A 25,018-nucleotide genomic window follows, 5' to 3' on the forward strand; every position below is an offset into this window, starting at 1 on the left:
CACACACACACACACACACACACACACACACACACACACACACACACAGAGGATATAGTAAATAATGTCATGCCAACAACTGAAAATTTAGAAAAAATGGAGGAACAGAACTTATCAACACTGACACAAGAAAAAAGAGAAAATTTACATATTCATAAAACTATTAAAGAAATATAAATACATAATTATAAAACTTACACAAAGAAAACTAAAGATCAAATGGTTTCACCAATAAAGTCTACCAATCCTTAAGAAAGATGTAATGCCAGTCTTAAACTCTTCCAGGTGTTAGAAAGGAAGAAGTGGTCTCAACTCGTTTTATGAATTGAACATGATTTTGATAAGAAAATATGACAAGAATATTATATGCAGGAGATTTACATGCCAATTTTTCTTACACAGAAGCAAAACTCTTAAAATATTAACAAATGTAACCCAGAAATATAAAAAAGAAATACAGACCAAAACCAAGTTGGACTGATTCTGGGAATGTAAATTTGGTTTAATCTTCAAAATTTAGATATTGGATAGTTATTAGTTAGGTATCTTAGATATTACACTTAGCTTTCCTAACATGAATTTCCTTAAAATAAGAATAGGACAATCTATTTCATTACAAGATAATTACATTTTACATGAAGTGCTACATTATTAACTTTAAGCACATTGTGAAAAGTTGGGAATGGATATTTTTATCACTAGTTCAACCACCAAAAAAATGTAGAAGGTATAGTTAAAAAGCCAATAGAAGAACTGAAATCAAAAATTTTTAATATCTTATCAAACCAAAGAAAGCATGAATGGAGGAAGAGTAAAAACAGAAAACAGAGTTCAAATAAATAAAAATGATAAAATGGTATGTACAAATACAAACATAATAGAAATTAAATTAAATGTAAATGGACTAAATACTCCAATTAAATATCAAAGATTGCCAGAATGGATAAAGATTGATCTATAAGAAACATGCTTTATTTTTTTTTAATTTTAATTCCAGTATAGTTAGCATACAGTGTTATATTATTTTCACATGTATAATATACTAATTCAACAAATCTATGTATTATTCAGTGCTCATAATCAAGATAAGTGTATTCTTACTCTCCTTCACCTATCCACCCACCCTCCTCCCCTCTGGTAACCCAGTTTGTTCTTTATAGTTAAAAGTCTGTTTTTTGGCTTGTCTTTTTTCCCCTTTGGTTGTTTTCTTAAATTCCACATGAGTGAAATTATATGGTATTTGTCTTTCTCTGACTGACTACTTCACTTAGCATTATACTCTCTATCTCCGTTTGTGTTGTTGCAAATGGCAAGATTTCATTCTTTATGGCTGAATAATATTCCATTGTGTGTGTGTGTGTGTGTGTGTGCGCGCGCGCGCACGCATGCACATGTGTGTGTACACATCTTCATCCATTCATCTTTTGATGGATGCTTGGGCTACTTCCATAATTTGGCTATTGTAAATAATGCTGCAATAAACATAAGAGTGTATATATCCTTTTTTTTAATTTTATTTTTTTAATTTACATCAAAATTAGTATATAGTGCAATAATGATTTCAGGAGTAGATTCCTGAATGCCCCTTACCCATTTAGCCCATCCCTCCCCCACAACCCCTCCAGTGACCCTCTGTTCTCCATATTTAAGAGTCTCTTATGTTTTGTCCCCCTCCGTTTTATAGTATTTTGCTTCCCTTCCCTTATGTTCATCTTTCGTGTCTTAAAGTCCTCACATGAGTGAAGTCATATATTTGTCTTTCTCCGACTAATTTCGCTTAGCATAATATCCTCCAGTTCCATCCACGTAGTTGCAAATGGCAAGATTTCATTCTTTTTGATTGCTGAGTAATACTCCATTGTATGTATATAGCACCTTTTCTTTATCCATTCATCCATTGATGGACATTTGGGCTCTTTCCATACTTTGGCTATTGTTGATAGGGCTTCTATAAACATTGGGGTGCATGTGTCCCTTTGAAACAGCATACCTGTATTCCTTGGATAAATACTTAGTAGTGCAATTGCTGGGTCATAGGGTAGTTCTAGTTTTAATTTTTTGAGGAACCTCCACACTGTTTTCCAGAGTGGCTGCACCAGTTTGCATTCCCACAAGCAGTGCAAAAGAGATCTTCTTTCTCCACATCCTCACCAACATCTGTTGTTGCTTGAGTTGTTAACGTTAGCCATTCTGACAGGTGTGAGGTGATATCTCATTGTGGTTTTGACTTGTATTTCCCTGATGATGAGTGATGGTGAGCATTTTTTTCATGTGTCTGTTGGCCATCTGGATGTCTTCTTTGAAGAAGTGTCTATTCATGTCTTTTACCCATTTCTTCACCAGATTATTTGTTTTTTGGGGTGTTGAGTTTGATAAGTTCTTTATAGATTTTGGATACTAACTCTTTATCTGATATGTCATTTGCAACTATCGTCTCCCATTCCTTCGGTTGCCTTTTAGTTTTGCTGACAGTTTCCTTCACTGTGCAGAACCTTTTTATTTTGAGGAAGTCCCAATAGTTCATTTTTACTTTTGTTTCCCTTGTCTCTGGAGACGTGTTGAGTAAGAAGTGGCTACAGGCAAAGTCAAAGAGGTTTTTGCCTGCTTTCTCCTCAAGGATTTTGATGGCTTCCTGTCTTATGTTTAGGTCTTTCATCCATTTTGAGTTTATTTTTGTGTATGGTGTAACAAAGTGGTCCAGGTTCACTCTTCTGCATGTTGCTGTCCAGTTTTCCCAGTACCACTTGCTGAAGAGATTGTCTTTACTCCATTGGATATTCTTTCCTGCTTTGTCAAAGATTAGTTGGCCATACACTTGTGGGTCCATTTCTGAGTTCTCTATTCTGTTCCATTGATCTGAGTGTCTGTTTTGGTGCCAAGGAGTATATATATCCTTTTGAATTACTGCTTTTGTATTCTTTGGGTAAATACCCAGTAGTACAATAAGTGGATCATAGGGTAGTTCCATTTTTAATTTTTTGAGGAACCTCCATACTGTTTTCCACAGTGGCTGTACCAGTTTGCATTCCCACCAACAGTGCAAGAGGGTTCCTTTTTCTCCATGTCCTCTCCAACACTTGTTGCTTCTTGTGTTTTTGGTTTTAGCCATTCTGATGGGGTAAGGTGTATTTTTCATTTGCATTTCCCTAATGATGAATGAGGATGAGAATATTTCATATGTCTGTTGGCCATTTGTAGGTCTTCCTTGGGGAAATGTCTGTTCATGTCTTCTGCCCACTTTAAATGGATTACTCATTTTTTTTGGTGTTGTGTTTTAAAGGTTCTTGACAGATTTTGGATACAAATCCTTTCTTTCTGTCATTTGCAAGTATCTTTTGCCATTAAGCAGGTTGACTTTTAGTTTTGTTGACTGTTTCCTTTCTTGTGCAGAAGCTTATTTTGATTTAGTCCCAATAGTTTATTTTTGCTTGTTTCCCTTGCCGCAGGAGACACATCTAGAAAAATATTGTTACAACCAATGTCAGAGAAATTACAGTACTGCCTGTACTGTCTTCTAGAATTTTTATGGTTTCAGGTCTCACATTTAGGTCCTTAATTCATTTTGAGTTTATTTTTGTGTCTGGTGTGGATAGTAGTCCAGTTTCATTCTTTTGCATGTACCTGTCAAGATTTCCCAACACTATTTGTTGAAGAGACTTTTTCCCACTGCATATTCTTGCCATCTTTGTTGAAGATTATTTGGCCATATAATTGTGAGTTTGTTTCTGGGTTTTCTATCCTGTTCTGTTGATCTATGTGTCTGTTTTTGTACCAGCACCATACTGTTTTGCTTAGTACAGCTTTGGAGTATAACTTGAAGTCTGGAATTGTGATACCTCCAGATTTTTTTCTTTTTCAAGGTTGCTTTGGCTATTCAGGGTCTTCTTTGGTTCTGCACAAATTTTAGGTCTGTTTTAGTTCTATGAAAAAATGCTGGTGGTATTTTGATAGGGATTGCATTACATCTGTACATTGCTTTGGGTAGTAAGAACATTCTAACAATATTTGTTCTTCCAATCCATGAGCATGGAATGTCTTTCCATTTGTTTGTGTCATCTTCAATTTCTTTCATCAATATTTTATAGTTTTTAGACTATAGGTCTTTCATCCCCTTGGTTAAGTTTATTCCTAGGTATTTTATGATTTTTGATGCAATTGTAAATGGAATAGTTTAAATTTCTCTTTCTGCTGCTTCATTTGTGGTGTACAGAAATGTGACAGGGGCACCTGGGTGACTTACTCAGTTGTGTCCGACTTCAGCTCAGATCATGATCTCACAATTTGTGAGTTCAAGCCCTATGTCGGGCTCTGTGCTGACAGCTCAGAGCCTGGAGCCTGCTTCAAATTCTGTGTCTCCCTCTCTCTCTCCCCTCCCCTGCTCACGCTGTGTCTCAAAAATAAATATTTTTTAAAAATGTGACAGACTTCAATATATTTATTTTTGTATCCTGTGGCCTTATTGAATTCCTTAACCAGTTCTAGTTTTTTTGGTGGAATCTTTAGGGTATTTTATATATAGTATCATGTCATCTGCAAATAGGGAATATTTTACTTCCTCCTTACCAACTGGATGACTTTTAGTCCCTTTTCTTACCTCATTGTTGTGGCTAGAATTTTCAGGACTATGTTAAATAAAAGTGGTAAGAGTGAACCTCTTTGTCTTGTTCCTAACCTTAAGGGAAAAGCTCTCGGTTTTTTCCCATTGAGTATGATGCTCACTGTGGGTTTTTCATATATGGCCTTTATTATGCTGAGGTATGTTCCCTCTAGATCTACTTTGTTGAGGGTTTTTGTCATAAATGGATATTGTACTTTGTCAAATGCTTTTATGTTTTACTGCATCTATTAAAGTGATATGGTTTTTATACTTTCTCTTATTGATGTGATGTATCACATTAATCGATTTATGAATATTGGACTACTCTTGCATCCTGGGAATAAAACCAACTTGATTGTAGTGAATGATCTTTTTAATGTATTGTTGAATTTGGTTAAATTTTGTTGAGGAATTCTGCATCTATATTCATCAGAAATATTGGCCTGTAGTTCTCATTTCTGCAGTGTTTTTATCTTGTTTTGGTATCAGGATAATGCTGACCTCATGGAATGGATTTGGAAGTTTCCCTTGCTCTTCTATTTTTTGGAATAGTTTGAGAAGAATAGGTATTAACTCTTCTTTAAATGTTTGGTAGAGTTCACCTATGAAGACATTTGGTCCTGGATTTTTGTTTGTTGGGAGCTTTTTGGGTTTTTTTTACTGATTCAATTTTATTGCTGGTAATAGGTCTGTTCAAATTTTTGCATCCTTCCTGATTCAGTTTTGGGAGGTTACATGTTTCTAGAAATTTATCCATTTCTTCTAGGTTGTCCAATTTGTTGGCATATAATTTTTATAATATTCTCTTACAATCCTTTGTATTTCTGTTGTGTCAATAATTTATCCTCTTTCATTTATGATGCTGTTTATTTGAGTCCTCTTTTTTTGTTGTTGTTTTCTGTTTGCTTTTGATAAGTCCAGATCAGGTTTATCAATTTCTTTTATCTTTTAAAAAAACCAGCTTCTGGTTTCATTGATCTGTTCTATTGTGTGTGTGTGTGTCTGTGTGTGTCTGTTTTAAGTTTCTATTTTGTTTATTTCTGCTACATGAGACACACTTTAAAAACACAAATACACAGAAAGCTTGAAGTAAAGGACTGTAAAAAAGCATACTTTGCAAACAGCAAGCATAAGAATACTGGAGTGGTTATCTTTATATCAGATAAAGTAGATTTCAAATAGCATTACCAGAAATAGACATTTCATAATAATAGCAGACTCAATTCCTGATTGAAGATACAATGATTATAAATATTTATAACCCTAGTAACATAATTTCAAAATACATGAAAATGAAATTGACAAAATTAAAGGAAGAAATAGACAAACCCACAATCATAGATTTTAACCTCCCTCTCTCAGTAATACTAAAATCATAGAAAATCTGAACATTATCAATTACCTTGATTTGCTAATTTATAGAACACTATAACTGAAAAATGCATTTTCTCTTCAAATGTACATACTATATTCAATAAAATGGACCATTAAAAAAACCCTCAATAAAATTTTCAAAATGCTGACAACTTGGAGAATGTATTCTGTAAACACTATGGAATTAGAAATCAATGATGAAATATCTTAAAAAAGAATAAATACTGGGGCGCCTGGGTGGCGCAGTCGGTTAAGCGTCCGACTTCAGCCAGGTCACGATCTCGCGGTCCGTGAGTTCAAGCCCCGCGTCGGGCTCTGGGCTGATGGCTCAGAGCCTGGAGCCTGTTTCCGATTCTGTGTCTCCCTCTCTCTCTGCCCCTCCCCCGTTCATGCTCTGTCTCTCTCTGTCCCAAAAATAAATAAACGTTGAAAAAAAATTAAAAAAAAAAAGAATAAATACTAGCAAATCAAACACTTGTAAATAATTCAAGGACCAAAGGAAAAAATCACAAGAAAAATTAGAAAATAATTTGAATTATATGAAAATGAAAATATAACATCAAAATGTATGAAATATAGATAAGCAAAGTTTGGACATAAATTTAGGGAATAAGAAGATAGGTATGAAATTAATGACCCAAGGTTCTACTTTAATAAGCTAGAAATTCAAGAGCAAAATACATCCAAAGTAAGTAATAGGAAAATAAAAGAAATAATTGCAAAAATTCATGAAATACCAAAAAAAAAAAAAAAAAGGAAGAAAGAAAGAAAGAAAGAAAGAAAAGAAAAACAAAGAAAAAGCTTAAAGTTAGTTCCTTGAAAAGATCAACAAAATCAATAAACCTCATTGGGCTATCAAGAATAAAACAGATAGGGGCGCCTGGGTGGCTCAGTCGGTTGAGCGTCCGACTTCAGCTCAGGTCATGATTTTGTGCTTTGTGAGTTCAAGGCCCATGTCAAGCTCTGTGCTGACAGCTCGGAGCCTGGAGCCTGCTTCCAATTCTGTGTCTCCCTCTCTCTCTGCCCCTACCCACTCACATTCTGCCTCTGTCTCTCTCAAAGAGAAACAAACATTAAAAAATAAATAAATAAAACAGATAGAGGAGGAGGGGCTGAGATGGTGGAACAGCATGGAAGTTTTTTTTTTCCACCTCTCCTCCCCAAAATGTAGCCAAATCAACACTAAATCATCTTGCACACCTACAAACCTGATTTGAGGATTAACACAACAATCTGCACAACCTGAACCACAGAACTCAGCAGGTAGAAGTGAACTGGGGGAGAGAGAAGACACAGAGGGCAGGGATCTATTTTTGCTTGCAGAGAGAGGACAAACACAGGGGGAGAGTATGGGAAAAGCAACCCCCCCCCCCCAAAGCAACTGGAGAGAAAAAGAGTGAAAACAGCTACAGGAACTGAACAAAAAAAGGCGAAAGGATAAAGGAGAGGGTTTAAATTCCACTAAGACTCTATAAACAGAGGAAGCGCAAAGTCTGAAACTCTGCAGCTTGATACCTGGCAGTGCTCTGGTGGGAAGGGTGAATCCCTGGGAGAACAATCCGAGGGGTCCTTGGGCCACACAGGGAGAGGCGGTTCCCCTGCTGGGAGAACATTAGGTAGAGGTGGTGCAGCCTCCCCACAGGCAAAGGTCCCAGCAGACCCTGGAGAATGGCTACATTCACTGGTGTTGGAGTGAGGACGTTAAGGATGAAAACTGGTGCCACATGTGTGTTGTGATTTGCCATAATCCCTGAAACGCTGCTGCTACACAATCCCATGAACTTTTTCTGGGGTGGGTGGGCTTATGCCCAGTCAGTCTCTGGGCATGGCAATGGCCTGGTCTCACCAACATGCCTGAGGGTGGGCTAGCACCCAGCCATTACTCAGTGAGACACTCCTCCAGAGAGTTAGAACGGGTCAAAGCTGTAGTCCTTCAGAAGTGAGGTTTGGAAAAAACAGTTCCATCTGAGATAAAACTCAGGACGGAGGTGCCACCTGGAAGCCTAATAGCTTGGTCATGGACAGTGTGGAAGCGGGACAGTGTAGAAGCAGGGAGTGGACGGAAGCCAGAGAAGAGAGGGGTGCTTGATTGCCGACTGGGAGAGCACAGAGTTCTGATTCTAGATACTGGGTACCTGGGTGACGCCATTTTCATCCCTCCTGTGCATGCACATAGCATACACGCCTACACGCACCACAACAATCCACCGCAGTAAGCTAAGCAGCGCCACCTAGTGGAGAATGGAGCTATTACACTAAGTGCTGCCCAAGTGGGCCAACCACACCCTTAAGGAACACAAATCTCTCTGCCTGCTTAGTTTATGTACTATAAAGTGCTTCACAGTTGGACTTCTAGGGGAAACCAAACGTAATTTCAATCATATTTGATTCTGTTTGCTGGTCCATCTATTCAATTTTTTTTCTTTTCTTATTGTTGAAAACAGAAAGGGAAAATATTTATTTTTATTTTCCATTTTTATTAAGATTTTTCTTTAACTTTTTCTACTATATTTCTTACTTTTTTGTAAACTTTTATACCATATTTTACTTCCATTATCTAATTTTATTGTTTTACTGTATTCATTTTTCCAAATTTTCAAACTTTTTTTTCCTTTTTTTAATCTTTTCCTTTTTTTCTCTAATCTATCAAGTTTCCTTCAACAACCAGACCCATCCTTTATTTGATTTCCTTATTGTTTTCAATGGTTTAATTTTTATTATTTTTTTACTTTATTAATTCCTTTTCTTCATTCAAAATGATGAAATGAAGGAATTCACCCCAAAAGAAAAAACAAGAAGAAATGACAGCTAAGCACTTAACCAACAAAGATACAAGCAAGATGTCTGAGCCAGAATTTAGAATCACAACAGTAAGAATACTAGCTGGGGGTGAAAATAGAATCCCTTTCTGTGGAGATAGTAAAAGCTAGCCAGGATAAAAATCAAAAATGCTACAACTCAGATGCAATCTCGAATGGATGCCACGGTACAAGGATGGATGAAGCAGAGAAGCAATTCAGCAATATAGAGAACAAACATATGGAGAATAATGAAGCAAAAAAAAAGAGGGAGACTAAGGCAAAAGAGCACAATACAAGAATTAGAGAATTCAGTGACTCATTACAAAGGAATAACATTAGAATCATAGGGGCCCCAAAAGATGAAGAGAGAGAAAAAGGGGTAGTATGTTTAAGTGAGCAAATCATAATGGAACACTTTCCTAACACAGGGAAAGACACAAACATCAAAATCCTGGAAGCACAGAGGACACCCGTTAGATTCAACAAAAACAGACCATGAACAAGGCATATCATAGTCAAATTCACAAAATACTCAGGCACGGAAAGAATCATGAAAGCAGCAAGGGAAGTCTTAACCTACAAGGGAAGACAGATCAGGTTCGTACCAGACCTATCCACAGAAACTTGGCAGGCCAGAAAGGAGTGGCAGGTTATATTCAATGTGCTGATCAGAAAAATATGCAGCCAAGAATTCTTTATCCAGCAAGGCTGTCATTCAAAATAGGAGAGATAAAAGAGTTTCCCAGACAAACAAAAATTAAAGGAATTTGTGACCACCAAACTAGCCCTGCAAGAAATTTTAAGGGGGACTTTCTGAAGGGGGAAAAGATAGGAAAAAAAAAAAAAAGACCAAAAACAACAAAGACTAGAAAGGACCAGAGAACACCACCATAATCTCCAACTCTTCAGGCAACATAATGGCAATAAATTCATATCTTTCAGTACTCACTCTAAACATCAATGGACTAAACACTCCAATCAGAAGGCTAAGAAAAGAAGATCCATCTATATGCTGTTTACAAGAGACCCATTTTAGACCTAAACACACCTTCAGATTGAAACTAAGGGGATGGAGAACCATCTATCATACAAATGATCACCAAAAGAAGGTGGATTAGCCATACATATATCAGACAATCTATATTTTAAAATACAGACTCTAACAAGGGATGAAGAAGGACATTATATCATTTTAAGGGGCCTATCCACCAAGAAGATCTAACAATTATAAACATTTATGCTCCAAATGTGGCGCACCCAAATGTATAAATCAATTAATGACAAACATAAAGAAACTCATTGATAATAATACCGTAATAGTAGGAGACCTCAACATCCCACTTATAGCAACGGGCAGATCATCTAAGCAGAAAATCAACAAGGAAACAATGGCTTTGAATGACATACTGTACCAAATGGACTTAACAGATATATACAGAACATCCTCATCCTAAAGCAGTGCACATTCTTCTTGAGTGCACATGGAACATTCTCCAGAATAGATCACATACTGGGACACAAATCAGCTGTCAACAAATACAAAAAGATGGAGATCATACCATGCATATTTTTAGACCACAATGCTATGAAACTTGAAATCCACCACAAGAAAAAATGTGGAAAGACAATAAATACTTGGGGCCTAAAGAATATCCTACTGAAGAATGAATGGGCTAACCCAAGAAGTTAAAGAGGAAATTACAAAGTTCATGGAAGCCAATGAAAATGCTAACATCACAGACCAAAACCTCTGGGACGCAGCAATGGGTGGTCATAAGAGGGAAGTATATAGCTATCCAGGTCTTCCTAAAGGAGGAAGAAAGGTCTCAGATACACAACCTAACCTTACACCTTACATCTTAAAGAGCTGGAAAAAGAACAGCAAATAAAACTCAAAACCAGGAGAAGGCAGTAAGCAATAAAGATTAGAGCAGAAATCAATGCTATTGAAACAAAAAAAAAAAAAAAAAAAAAAGAAAGAAAAGAAAAGAAAACAGTAGAACAGATCAATGAAACCAGAAGCTGGTTCTGTGAAAGAATTAACAAAATTGATAAAACCCTAGCGAATTTGATCATAAAGAAAAAGGAAAGGACCCACATAAATAAAATCAAGAATGAAAGAGGAAAGATCAAAACCAACACAGCAGATATAAAAACAATAATTAAAGAATATTACGAGATGGGGCGCCTGGGTGGCTCAGTCAGTTAAGCGTCCGACTTCAGCTCAGGTCATGATCTTGCAGTTCGTGAGTTCAAGCCCCGCGTCAGGCTCTGTGCTGACAGCTCAGAGCCTGGAGCCTGTTTCCGATTCTGTGTCTCCCTCTCTCTCTGACCCTCCCCCGTTCATGCTCTGTCTCAAAAATAAATAAACGTTAAAAAAAAAAAAAGAATATTACGAGCAATTATACGCCAATAAAATGGGAAATCTGGAAGAAATTGAAAATTCCTAGAAACACATAAACTACCAAAACTGAAACATGAAGAAATAGAAAATTTGAACAGGCCCATAACCAGTAAGGAAATCAAATTAGTAATAAAAAATCTCCCAAAAAACAAGAGTCCAGGGCCAGATGGCTTTCCAGGGAATTCTACCAAACATTTAAAAAAGAGTTAAAATCTATTCTTTCAAAGCTGTTCCAAAAAACACAAATGGAAGGGAAGCTTTCAAACTCATTCTATGAACCCAGCATTACCTTGATTTCAAAACCAGACAAAGACCCCACTAGAAAGGAGAACTACAGACCAATTTCCCTGATGAACATGGATGCTAAAATCGTCAACAAGATACTAGCCAACCGGATCCAACAATACCTTAAAAGAATTATTCACCATGACCAAGTGGGATTTATACCTGGGATGCAGGTCTGGTTCAATATATGCAAAACAATCAATGTGATACATCACATCCATAAAAGAAAGGATAAGAGCCAACAATCCTCTCAATAGATGCAAGAAAGCATTTGACAAAATACAGCATCCTTTCTTGATAAAAACCCTCAGGAAAGTAGAGATAGAAGGATTATACCTCAAGATCATACGAAAGACCCACTGCTAATATCATCCTTCATTGGGAAAAACTGAGAGCTTTTCCCCCAAGGGGAACACAACAGGGATGTCCACTCTTGCCACTGCTATTTAACACAGTATTGGAAGACTTAGCCTCAGCAATCAGACAACACAAAGGAATAAAAGGCATCCAAATCGGCCAGGAGGAAGTCAAACTTTCACACTTCAGAGATGATACAATACTCTATATGGAAAACCCAAAAGATTCCACCAAAAAACTGCTAGAACTGATCCATGAACTCAGCAAAGTTGCAGCATATAAAAATCAATGCACAGAAATCAGTTGCATTCCTATACACCAATAATGAAGGAAAAGAAAGAGAAATCAAGGGATCTATCCCATTTACAACTGCACCAAACCCCACAAAATACCTAGGAATAAATCTAACCAAAGAGGTGAAAAATCTATACACTGAAAACTATAGAAAGCTTATGAAAGAAATTGAAGAAGACACACACAAAAAAGGAAAAATATTCCATGTTCCTGGATTGGAACAACAAACATTGTTAAAATGTCAATACTACCCAAAGCAATCTACATGCTCAATGCAATCCCTATCAAAATAACAGCAGCATCTTCACAGAGCTAGAACAAACAATCCTAAAATTTGTATGGAAACAGAAAAGACCCTGAATAGCCAGAGCAATCTTGAAGAAGAAAACCAAAGCTGGAGGCATCACAATCCCAGACTTCAAGACATATTACAAAGCTGTAATCATCAAGACAGTATGGTACTGGCACAAGAACAGACACTCAGAATAGAATAGAGAACCCAGAAATGGGACTCAACAAACGTATGGCCAACTAATCTTTGACAAAGCAGGAAAGAATATCTAATGGAATAAATACAGACTCTTCAGCAAATTGTGCTGGGAAAACTGGACAGTGATATGTACAAAAATGAACCTGGACCACTTTGTTACACCATACACAAAAATAAACTCAAAATGGATGAAAGACCTCAATGTAAGACAGGAAGCCATCAAATTCCTGGAGGAGAAAGCAGGCAAAACCTCTTTGACTTCAGCTGCAGCAACTTCTTACTCAACATGTCTCCAGAGGCAAGAGAAACAAAAGCAAAAACAAACTATTGGTACCTCATCAAAATTAAAAGCTCTGCACAGGAAAGGAAACAATCAGCAAAACTAAAAGACAACCGAAGGAATGGGAGATGATATTTGCAAACGATATATCAGATAAAGGGTTAGTATCCAAAATCTATAAAGAACTTACCAAACTCAATACCCAAAAAACAAATAATCTGGTGAAGAAATGGGCAGGAGATATGAATAGACACTTCTCCAAAGAAGACACCCAGATAGCCAACAGACACATGAAAAAATGCTCAACATCACTCATCATCAGGGAAATACAAATCAAAACCACAATGAGATATCACCTCACACCCGTCAGAATGGCTAACATTAACAACTCAGGCAACAACAGATGTTGGTGAGGATGTGGAGAAAGAGGATCTCTTTTGCACTGCTTGTGGGAATGCAAACTGGTGCAGCCACTCTGGAAAACAGTGTGGAGGTTCCTCAAAAATTAAAACTAGAACTACCCTATAACCCAGCAATTGCACTACTAAGTATTTATCCAAAAGATACAGGTGTGCTGTTTCAAAGGGGCACATGCACCCCAATGTTTGTAGCAGCACAATTAACAATAGTCACAGTAGGGAAAGAGCCCAAACGTCCATCAACAGATGAATGGATAAAGAAGAGGTGGTATTACTCGGCAATCAAAAAGAATGAAATCTTGCCATTTGCAACTCTGTGGATGGAACTACTGGGTATTATGCTAAGTGAAATTAGAGAAAGACAAACATCATATGACGTCATTCACATGAGACATTTAAGATACAAAACAGATGGACATAGGGAAGGGAAGCAAAAATACTATAAAACAGAGAGGGGGACAAAACATAAGAGACTCTTAAATATGGAGAACAAACAGAGAGTTGCTGGAGGGGTTGTGGGAGGAGGAATGGGCTAAATGGGTAAGGGACATTAAGGAATCTACTCCTGAAATCACTGTTGCACTATATGCTAACTAACTTGGAGGTAAATTAAAAAACTAACTAATTAAATAAATATATATATGTTAAATTAATTAAATAAATATATATATATACATATATATATACACACACACACATATATATATTTATTGCTGGAAAAAAGAATAAAAGAGATAGAATATAAAATATTCACATAAAAAACACAGAGGTATCATTCAGATCCTACAAACACTAAAAAAGTAAAGAAGGAGTATCATGGAAAACTTTGTCAATTTGACAACTTAGATGAAATAGATAAATTCCTTGAAAAATAAATTTGCAAAAAACGATATAGCGAGAAGTAGAAAATCTGAATAGCTTCATATCTCTTAACGTAATTGAATTCATTATCTAAAACCTTCCCTTGAAGAAAACTCCAAGTCCAAAAGATGTCACTAGTAAATTCCATCAAATAAGTATAAAATAACACAAACTTTACTCAATTCTTTTTAAAAAAAGAGAAGAAAGAAACACTTACCAATTTATTGTATGAGGTCTGCATAACTTCAACACCAAAACCAGACAAACATATTATGAGAAAATTATAGACCGATATCCATAGTAAAGGCAAAAATTCTGAAAATATTAGCCAATCAAATCCAGCAACTATAAAAACCATACTTCATGATCAAATTGGGCTTATCTTAAAAAATACAAAACTGGTTTAACATTAAAAAAAACAATCAATATAAATCATATTGACTCATATAATATGTTAACAGAGAAAAGGAGAAAAAACGATTATCTCAACGGACGCAGAAAAAGTATTTAATAAAATTCAGTACACATTAACTACAAAAAAAAATCTCAGCAATCAGGACTAGAAGAAAGCATCAAGCAACTTATAAAAGATGGTATGAAAATCCTACAGCTAATGTTAATGTTAAAATACTGAATGTTTTCTAAGACAGGAGTGAGATAAGGATGTCACTGATTGTATTCAAATTGTCCTAGAATCCTACCTAGGCAGTGAAATAAGGCAAGAATAGAAATAAAAGACGTAAAAATTAAAGAAGTAAAACTGTCTATTTGTGAATGACATACACCATTTACATAGAACATTCTAAGGTATGGAGCCTGGGTGGCTCAGTTAGTTAAGCCTCCAACTTTGGCTCAGGTCATGATGTCCTAGCTCGTGGGTTCAAACTCTGCTCAGGCTCTGTGCTGACAGCTCAGAGCCTGGCACCTGCTTCAGAATCTGTGTCTCTCTCTCTCTCTCTGACTCTCCTCTGCTCTCTCTCTCTCTCTCAAAAATAAACATTAAGAAAAAAAAAAAGAAAATCCTAAGGCATCTACCAAACAACTACTAGAACTAATTAAGTGATGAATTTAGCAAGGTAGCAGGATACGAGCTCAATATATAAAAATAAATTTGGCTTTTATACTACCGGCAGAAAATCAGGATATTAAAATTTTAAATTCCACAAAAAACAGCATCGAAAATATACAATTACCTATGACAAAATATGTGTAAGACCCACATATAAAACTATAAAGCCCTGCTGAGAAAAATTAAATAGCTAAATGAATGGAGCTATCATTCCATGTTAATTCTCCTCAAACTGTTCTATAAATTCAATATAATTGAACTCCACAATCCTAATAACACCCTAAAAGATATGTTCTTGGAACTTGACAAACTGATTAAAATTTTACATCAAAATACAAAGGGGGAAAGATAGACTATGTATAGCAAGAAAGTAATTAACACAAAATTGAGCATAAGGATAGTCAAACTGAAATTGTATAGAAGAAAAAGACCAGAAAAAAACTCATACGTATATGGACAAGCAACTCAGTTTAAAAATGGGCAAAGGACTTGTATCTTAGTCACTTTGGGGCACTGTAACAAATTACCATAGACTGCGAAGTTTAAAAAACACTCTTACTTCTCACAGTTCTGCAGTCAAAGTGCTGGCAGATCTGGTGTCTGGTGAGGGCCCACTTCCTGGTTTGCAGACAGCATGCAGTCTTCTTATTGTATCCTCAGATGATAGCAGAAAGGGGAAGCAAACTTTCTCCTATCTCTTCTTACAATACCACTAATCATCCCTAATTACTCCTCAAAGGCCCCACCTCCAATACTATCACATGGGGGATTAGAGTCTCAACACATGAATTTTGCAGGGACACATTCAGTCTATATATCAACTTGAATACACATTTCCCCAGGAAGACATACAAATGACCAAAAAGCACATGAAAAGTTGTTCAACACCCTTGGTCATTATACAAATACAGATAAAAACCACAATGAGATACCACTTCACATGCATTATGGTGGCTATAATGAAGAAAACAAAATAATAAGTACTGACAAGAATATGCAGAAATAGGAAACGTCACACATTGCTGTTGGGAATGTAGAGTGGTACAAACACTGTGGAAAATGGTATAGAAGTTCCTCAAAAAAAATAAACATAGAAATACCATATTACCTAGTAATTCCACTACTAGGTATATATGCAAAAGAAATGAAAGCATATGTCCACACAGAATCTTGTACATGATAGTAGCCTTTTTCATAATAACCCAAAGGTAGAAATAATCCAAATGTCTGCCAAAAGATGAATAGACGAGCAAATTGTGGTATTTACATACAATAGAATATTTCTCAGCCATAAAAGGAATGAAGTACTGATGCATCCTACAACTTGGATAAGCCTCAAAACATTACACTAAGTGAAAGAAACCAGGCACAAATGGTCACAATTGAATGATGCCTTTTACATGAAATATTCAAGAAAGGCAAATCCATTCGGATAAAAGGCCAATTAGTCGTCACCAGGGAAATGAAGATGATTACTTCTGGGGTGTTCTGTGCTGACGAAAAATTTTGAAACAGAGAGAGATGGAGTTGCATAATATTGTGAAGGCATTAAATGACTTGTACACTTTAAAATGGTTGTTTATGTTATGTGAATTTCACCTCAATTAAAAAATTTTTAATTTTATTTTACATTTTTATAAGATGCATTTGTGCATTCGAGGTATAATCAGCATTATTTTAGTTCCTGAAAAAAGTTAAAACATGTAAAATGTCAAGCTAATACATATCAATGATTCATAAGCAGGAGCTATTTTTGTTAGCATCATTCCACTGTGATAAGGAGACCTGTATACTATCTTGTATATATACCACAATAAATAGATTTTTCGGTAAATTATGTTATCTAAAAGATTATAAAATAATGATATACAAGAATGGTCAAAACTTGTGTTGAGTTTTAAAATATGCTAACGAAATTTGCATTTCTAACACATATTATATAAAGCAGTATAATGCAGGAGTTATGGCAAAGATTTTGTAGTGTGACCAACCAGCTTTATACCAGCTATGTGACCTTGGGCAATTTTCATGTCTCCATAAATTTCAATTTTTTCATCAATAAAATGGGAGCAATAATGCCTAATTAACATGTATGTTTAACAGAAAATGCCTGTCATAGAGCCTAAGGGATTATTGAACATAAGCAATAACACATGATTACCTAATTCAACTTAAAATTCATTAATGCATTCAATAAAAATATATTTATTACCTACTACATGCTGGGTACTAGGCTAGGCGCTAGAAAAGTTTAGATGAAAGGCTTATTTCTATCTGCCAGCAGTTTGAAATCAGTTGATTTGGGGGTGGGGAACCATGGAAAAGGAGATGAGTTGAGGAAGCATGACTAAGAAAAAAACTGATGAGCAGAAAAAATTGATGAGCAGAAAACAGGTATTAAATTCAGCAAGAGATTGATGTGAGCAAAATGGCTGATGCAGAAGTTAGGAGATAGAAAGGATATTTCACAAATGATGGAGCTTAAGCATTGGACAACATGAAAAGTTTGGTACTAACTGGAAAGGGACATGAAGAAACTCTATGATGAGGGAAATGTTCTGTATCTTATTACAGTACTGGTTATATATATGAGTTAAATATGTATAACTGTATACTTTATATCCATGCATTTTACTGTTTGTAATTAAAGACATAATGACATAATTAAAGACAGAATGACAGACACACATGCACACATACAGATATATATATTCTTTTGAATTACAGGCAAACTGGTCCTCAAAGACTACTGAAAAGGCAGACACAATACCTACTGAATACCATGTGACCATTTAAATGAGGCAATATAAAACCTAATCCATTGTTTTGCTCTTAAGTCACCTGCAGATTGTTTCATTATAAGAAAACTATATTATGGGACGCCTGGGTGGCTCAGTCAGTTAAATGTCTGACTTTAGCTCAGATCATGATCTCACAGCTCATGAATTCAGGCCCCAGGTCAGGCTCTGTGCTGACAGCTCAGAGCCTGGAGCCTGCTTCAAATTCCATGTCTCCCTCTCTCTCTCTGCCCCTTCCCCACTCACACTCTCTCAAAAATGAATAAATGTTAAAAAAAAAAAACACCTTTTTTTTAAATAAGGAAACTCTATTCCCAGTTATAATTCATAATTCAATCTATTTATATATCCAAGATGATACAAATCTTAATTTTAACTTGTCAAATTCCATGAATTTGAGAATTGTGTAAAATATTGGGAAATTTTAATAAAAATCTAGGATTTTGCATCCATTCTCAATTTTAATTTCTTAGTCAAGTTAAAAACCAAAAGTGAAAACAGTAGATGATGAATTACTGATATTGAACACATTATGGGCACAATGTATACAAGGAAACTTCTGGGGTGATAGATATGTTCATTATCTTGACGGTGGTATTGTTGTGATCATTTCTTGGGTGTATATTTGTAAAACGTGCCAAACTACATACTGTAAATTTATCCACTTTACTGTGTATCAATTATACCTTTAAAAAGTACATAAACAACATCCAAACATAAATATACACACACCCCCAACAAGTATGCTAAAACTAATAAAGCCTGACAGAACCAAATTTTGTGAGGCTATGGAGCAACCATGATGTCATAGATTGTTGGCAGGATTGCAGAATGGTACAAACACTTTGCAAAGGCTTGGCAATTTCTTACAAAACTAAGCACACATCAGTTTTTGACCAAGTAATTCCATCCATAATTATTTACTCAAGAGAAATGAATACACAAAAGATTGTTCAAGAAAGTTCTTAGCAGTTTTCTTCATAACAACTAAAAACCAGAAATAGCTCAGATGTCCGTCAGCCAGCGGGAGGATGGATAAACAAAATGCAGTATCTATACAATGGAATACCACTCAGCAATAAAAAGAAACAAACTATTTATGTACTCAATAACATGGATGGGTCTCAAATACTATGTTAAGTAAAAGAAGCCTTACACAAGAGTGCACATGTATGATCCTATTTATATGAAAAAGCAAAACTAATCTATGACAAAAAAGCAGAACAGTGATTGCCTCTTAGGAGTGTTGGGAAGACCAGCAAGAAACAGAATAACCTTTTCTGGAGTGATGATAAAATTCTATATCTTGAAAGGGTTTATTTGGCTTATGCAGAAATACATATTGGCCAAAACTCATTGAAGGGTGGGTACACTAAAATTTGTGCATTTCATTATAAATTGTACTTCAAAATGAAAAAAAAGAATTGTAAATAAATACTGACTAGCTAATGACATGTATGCTCAAGTGTTTGGGGCTAGGATATACTAATGTCTGCTGCTTTAAAATGCAACAAAACATGCCTTGATGGATGGACAGATTAAGTGATAAGCCAGGTATAATGACACATTAACAGAATCTAGGTAGTGGGTATTCCTTGTACAATTCTTCTAACTCTTCTATAAATTTGAAAAATCAGTTTGTAAGATCGTAGTGATACCATTTTTTTGCATATTTATGTATCTGTGTTTCATGGACATGTATATATGAAGTATATGCATGTATGTTTATGTGTGGTATATTCAACTGCTCCCTCTCAAATCAGATCCTTCCAATTCACTTAAAAAATACTCAAGTTGCTCCTATTCCCAAATAATACAAAACAAACAAAAAGAAACTTCCTCAAAATCTTATCCTCCTTCAGCTACTACTAGATCACTCTTGTTCCTTTCAAAGCCACATTTCTTAGAGAGGTAAACACACTTCCTATATCTATGCCTTCACCCTATCTCATCTGGCTTGTGATTCCCCCACCTCCCAAATCCCAGAAAAATAGCTCTTGTTCAAGATACCAATACTTTCCAATGTCACTAAATCAAATGGGCATTTTAAAATCCTCATCCCTTGAAGAATGTAAAATAACAAATTTACTTTTTGAAACTTTGAAATGAGGGAAGCAAACTTTATATGGTTTGTAAACCAAGCTTTTTTGAGAGGGGGGAGGAAGGAGGGAGGAAGGGAGAGAGAGGGAGGGAGAGGCAGAGAGAAAGAGAGGGGGAGAGAGAGGCAGAGAGAAAGAGAGGGGGAGAGAGAGCACATACATGTGCATGAACAGGGGAGGGGCAGAAAGAGGGGCAGACTCCTTGCTCATCACAGCGTCCAATGCAGGGTTTGATCTCACGACCATGAGATCATGACCTGAGCTGAAAGCAAGACTCAGATGCTTAACCAACTGAGCCACACAAGTGCCCCTGTAAACCAAGCTTTTTTAAAAATAAAAGCTCAATTTCATATTATAGCCAAGTCAGAATGTGAGAAGGGGAAAGCTTAAAGGATGATATCAAAAAAGGGGGAAAAAATGAAGATTATACTATAGTCCAAATGGTAAATGCCACTAGGAAAATTTCATAGACCATTTTCACCTAATTCTACTGTATTTTTGAAATTCTACTAAACTTATGAACTACTGTTAACATTTCTTCAACTGGTTTACTCACTGTATCTATAGAAACTCCATCTTAAATGAATCTCCCAAATCACCTATTTATGCAGAAATTTTTTCTTAACTTTTTTCAATGTTTATTTACTTTTGAGAGACAGAGCAAAAGCAGGGAAGGGGCAGAGAGAGAGAGAAGGAGACACAGAATCCGAAGCAGGCTCCAGGCTCTAAGTTGTCAGCACAGAGGCCGAGATGGGGCTCAAACCCATGAACCGTGAGATCATGACCTTAACCGACTGAGCCACCCAGGCACCCCTATTTATGCAGAAATTATTACCTGAGTGACAAGAATAATAACCAGAGATGTTATTCTCCAAGGATGAAAAAATCCAGCGAAGTATCAAAACTAGTATAGAAACTATGTCCTAGTCTTCAGAAGATAAGCCCTCAAGCTTTTCACAGCACATTTGTAACACAATTCAAAGCCTTTCAATGATTTTGGTGTATCGGGTAACAGAAAACTGTACAGTAAAATCACTTTTAAAATATATATCATAAAATAAGGGGAATTTCTTTATAACATGGACTTCAGAGATGAAAGACAAATTTGAGCCTAAAACATGCAAAAGAATTTGAATTGTATTTAGTAGTTTTAGTGGGAGGAGATTCCCAGATATTCCCCAAAACAGTCACTTTTTGTAGCACACTCGTGTTTCTGATTTTGCAGATACTCGGGCAATGGGTAGTCAAAGAAATGCTGGAAAGGACTTTCCACCGTGGGCAAAAACAATGAAGTATATGTAAAGATAGTCACAGAGGGACTTTATCATCTATTTTCCTCTGGTATTCATCTATATACCCTGGTCACAGATGATAGTTTCCTAAAGGCTCCTTTCTTTATTCTTGCCACCTATTCTCCTGAGAAAGTAAATTTGCTTATTCCACAAGCAATTATTTAGCACCTTCAACGTGCAAGCCTAGAACTGTATGCATTGCCTGGGCTGAAAGGGACAAACAGTATGGCTAATGGTAATACACTACAATTATTGAAGGACTTAATTTTACTCTTTTTACATCAGAGCTTTATACATAATTGTATTAGACTATTTTTAAATGTTAAAATTAGTTGTTCACTTACCTTTGAGTTCCACTAACAATGGAAGTGTCATGAAGAATAAAATAGCTTAAATTCAATTATAAGGAAGGAAACATGGAAGGATTTAATCACAAATGAGACAAACAACCCTGAAAATCCAGAGTGATTGTATAGTATAAAGTCTAGCTTCAGAACTCTAATCTTTTTGGATCACAAACCTTTGTGAAAAGCAGCTTCTGACAGGGCTCCCAATAATCCCCAACTGTTGGTATCCACAGCCTTGTTAATCTCCCCCCTTGAGTAAGAGCTGAACTTAGCACTTGCTTCCAAAGAAGCAAATATGGCAGGGTTCCTGGGTAGCTCAGTAGGTTAAGTGCCTGACTCTTGATTTCAGCTCAGGTCATGATCTCATGGTTCTTGAGATCTAGCCCCAAGTTGGGGCTGCTTGGGATGCTCTCCCCTGCCTCTCCCCTACTTACATGTGCACCCGCTCTTGCACTCTCTCAAAAATAAATAAACATAAAAAAATAAAGAAGCAGGGGCGCCTGGGTGGCTCAGTGGGTTGAGCGACCGACTTCAACTCAGGTCATGATCTCACAGCTTGTGAGTTCGAGCCCTGTGTCGGGTTCTGTGCTGACAGCTCAGAGCCTGGGGCCTGCTTCGGATTCTGTGTCTCCCTCTCTCTCTGCCCCTAACCCACTCACATTCTATCTGTCTCTCTCAAAAATAAATAAACATTAAAAAAATAAAATAAAAAATAAAAAACTAAATTTGGCAAAAGTGAAGGGCTATCTCTTGTGTGATTAGGTTACAAAAGACCACAAAAGAGGGTAAGTGCTCTCTCTTACCCTCTAGCTCTCCCTGATGAAGCATGCTGCCATGTTATAAGAAACTCTATAAAGAGGCCCATGTAGTAAGGAACCAAGGGAAGCCTTCACCAATAAATAGTTCACAGTGAACCGAATCCTGCCAACAATCATGTGGCCAGGAAGGGAATCCTCCCTAATCCAACCTTGAGGTGACTGCTCCCTTCTGAGAGGTGGAGCCAGAGGACCCAGCTAACCTATACCTGAATTCCTGACCCACAGAAAGTAATGATCAATGTGTACTGCTGTACGCTGATAAATTTTGGAGTAACTTGTTACACAGCAATAGATAACTAGCATATATCCCCTCTGAAGAAAAGTACATCTGTAGGGGCGCCTGGGGGGCTCAGTCAGTTGAGCGTCTGACTCTTGGTTTCGGCTCAGGTCATGTCATGGCTTGTGAGTTTGAGCCCCGTGTGGGGCTCCACGCTGGCAGCACGGAGCCTGCTTGAGATCCTCTCTCTGCCCTTTCCCTGCTCACACCCTCTCTCAAAAAAAATAAATGAACTTAAAAAAAATAATAAAAGAGGGGTGCCTGGGTGGCTCAGTCAGTTGGGCATCCAACTTCAGCTCAGGTCATGATCTCATGGCTCGTGAGTTCAGGCCCCAGGTCAGACTCTGTGCTGACAGGCCAGAGCCTGGAGCTGCTTCAGATTCTGTGTCTCCCTCTCTCTCTGCCCCTCCCCTGTTCCTGCTCTGTCTCTCTGTCTCTCAAAAATGAACAAACACTAAAAAAAAAACAAAAAAAATGTTTTTAATTAAAAAAAAGAAAAGTATAGAAGTTTACAAATTCTGGCACATATTATGGGGAAATAGGAAGCCTCTCTGAAGTCCACCAATAGAACTCCTAGTGGTCCAGGGATCCCAGATCAAGAAACTTCTGATATGATAAACTCTAAACAATATACATAAAAGTCCTGCAGAAAATCAACTTAATTATGCTAGTAACTTAACAAATGTCAGAATACCTTCTTTCCATACAGTATTGCTAAGAAAGTTCAATTATTTTAAATATAAGCTGATATCTTAGTACCACTATTACCAAAGGTAAAATCAAGTCAAGTTATACCAAAGCATTATTTTCAATAATGTATTTCATAGATACTAAATAAGTACTGAGGATAAAATAATGACTAAACACCATCCTAACTTTGAGAATTTTCCTGTTCAGTGTGTGAGAAACATAGGCACACACAAAATAGCCATTATAAGATTTGGGAGTACAAATAAAGAATTGTATATGGTATCTACTCATGGACATAATAAAATGACTTTAATGAATTTTAATTATAAAGTAATTTTAAAAAATACCTGTACTGTTTTCCCAAGTCCCATGTCATCACCAAGAATACATCCTTTTCCTTGGATGAAGTGTGCATAGAGAAACTGGGCTCCTTCCCTTTGGTAGTCTCTCAAATACCTGTTAATAGTATAAGGAATAGAGTCTCCGTCTTCAGATAATGGAAAAGCAACGGCAGATGATGGAAATTTTCGGTCTGGGAAATAAGGTTTTTCCAAATCTTCATCATCAAATATAAAATTCCTGGAGCAATCTTTAACAGATTTAACTTCATGAATTCTTTTAAGAGGTATTTTCCTTTCTTGAAAATCTGAATATAAGATGATTGCAAATGATTTCCCATTTTCATCCACTGTGACAGATTTTATGCTTGCTTCACAAAGTGTCTCATTATCTGGAGAAGGGGCAAGACATCTTTCTCCTGGATGCCATATGTCTGTAATAATACAGAAGAAAATAAAATTTCCAAATATAACTTATAAAGTAACCCCCCATTTAACCACTGCTATGAGAAAAAAATATATAACTCACACAAATACCCTTTCCAAATTACTGAAACAAAATAAGTTATAACACATATAGATATCTTCCTAAAATATATTATCAGATATTCTCCTATAATAATCAGAATAAAGGGTATATAATTTGTTTCCAGTTGTTCTCATCCTGGCTGTCTGTCATAATCTCCTCAAACATGCTTGAACACTAAACCACAGTGGTTTAGCGGATATGGGCCATGGGCATCTGGTTTTATTACTTTGGCAGATATTGTTGAATTCAAAGGGTGATTCTGATTCACAGCCATGGTTGAGAACCACTGACTGAGATATTCATGATGATTCATGAACATTATATATATTATTCATGATATGATAGACTAATAGTAAACGGGACTTGATAATGAGTAAGCTAAAATCCTCTAGACAGCAACACTTCTGTGATTCTTGTGTCTGCTTTTTTAGTTATCCCATCGCCTTTCTCTGGAGACAGCTGTTTCTTCTTATCGTCAATATTGCTGCTTCTACACCATTGCTTGAAATTGTATACAACTAACCAAGGCAATCTCCAGTTCAACTACAAAGTTATGTGTGCCAGCTTTGTCACAGCTTTCTTCCCTTCTAGGTTTTGAA

General features: G+C 36.3%; 1 protein-coding gene across 5 annotated transcripts in view; it reads right to left on the reverse strand.

Annotated features, from left to right (window-relative positions):
• The window catches only part of ERCC6L2 (ERCC excision repair 6 like 2), a 148,549-nt gene that overhangs the window by 120,133 nt on the left and 3,398 nt on the right, over positions 1-25,018 (reverse strand). For all 5 annotated transcript variants that reach the window (XM_040450230.1, XM_040450229.1, XM_040450227.1 and 2 more), the window contains exon 2: positions 23,900-24,324. In XM_040450230.1, the coding sequence (XP_040306164.1) occupies positions 23,900-24,324 (425 nt within the window). The remainder of the gene's footprint in view (positions 1-23,899; positions 24,325-25,018) is intronic.

This window comes from Herpailurus yagouaroundi, unplaced genomic scaffold (genome assembly GCF_014898765.1).
Source record: "Herpailurus yagouaroundi ecotype Mexico unplaced genomic scaffold, PumYag 201, whole genome shotgun sequence".
Taxonomy (NCBI): Eukaryota; Metazoa; Chordata; class Mammalia; order Carnivora; family Felidae; genus Herpailurus; species Herpailurus yagouaroundi.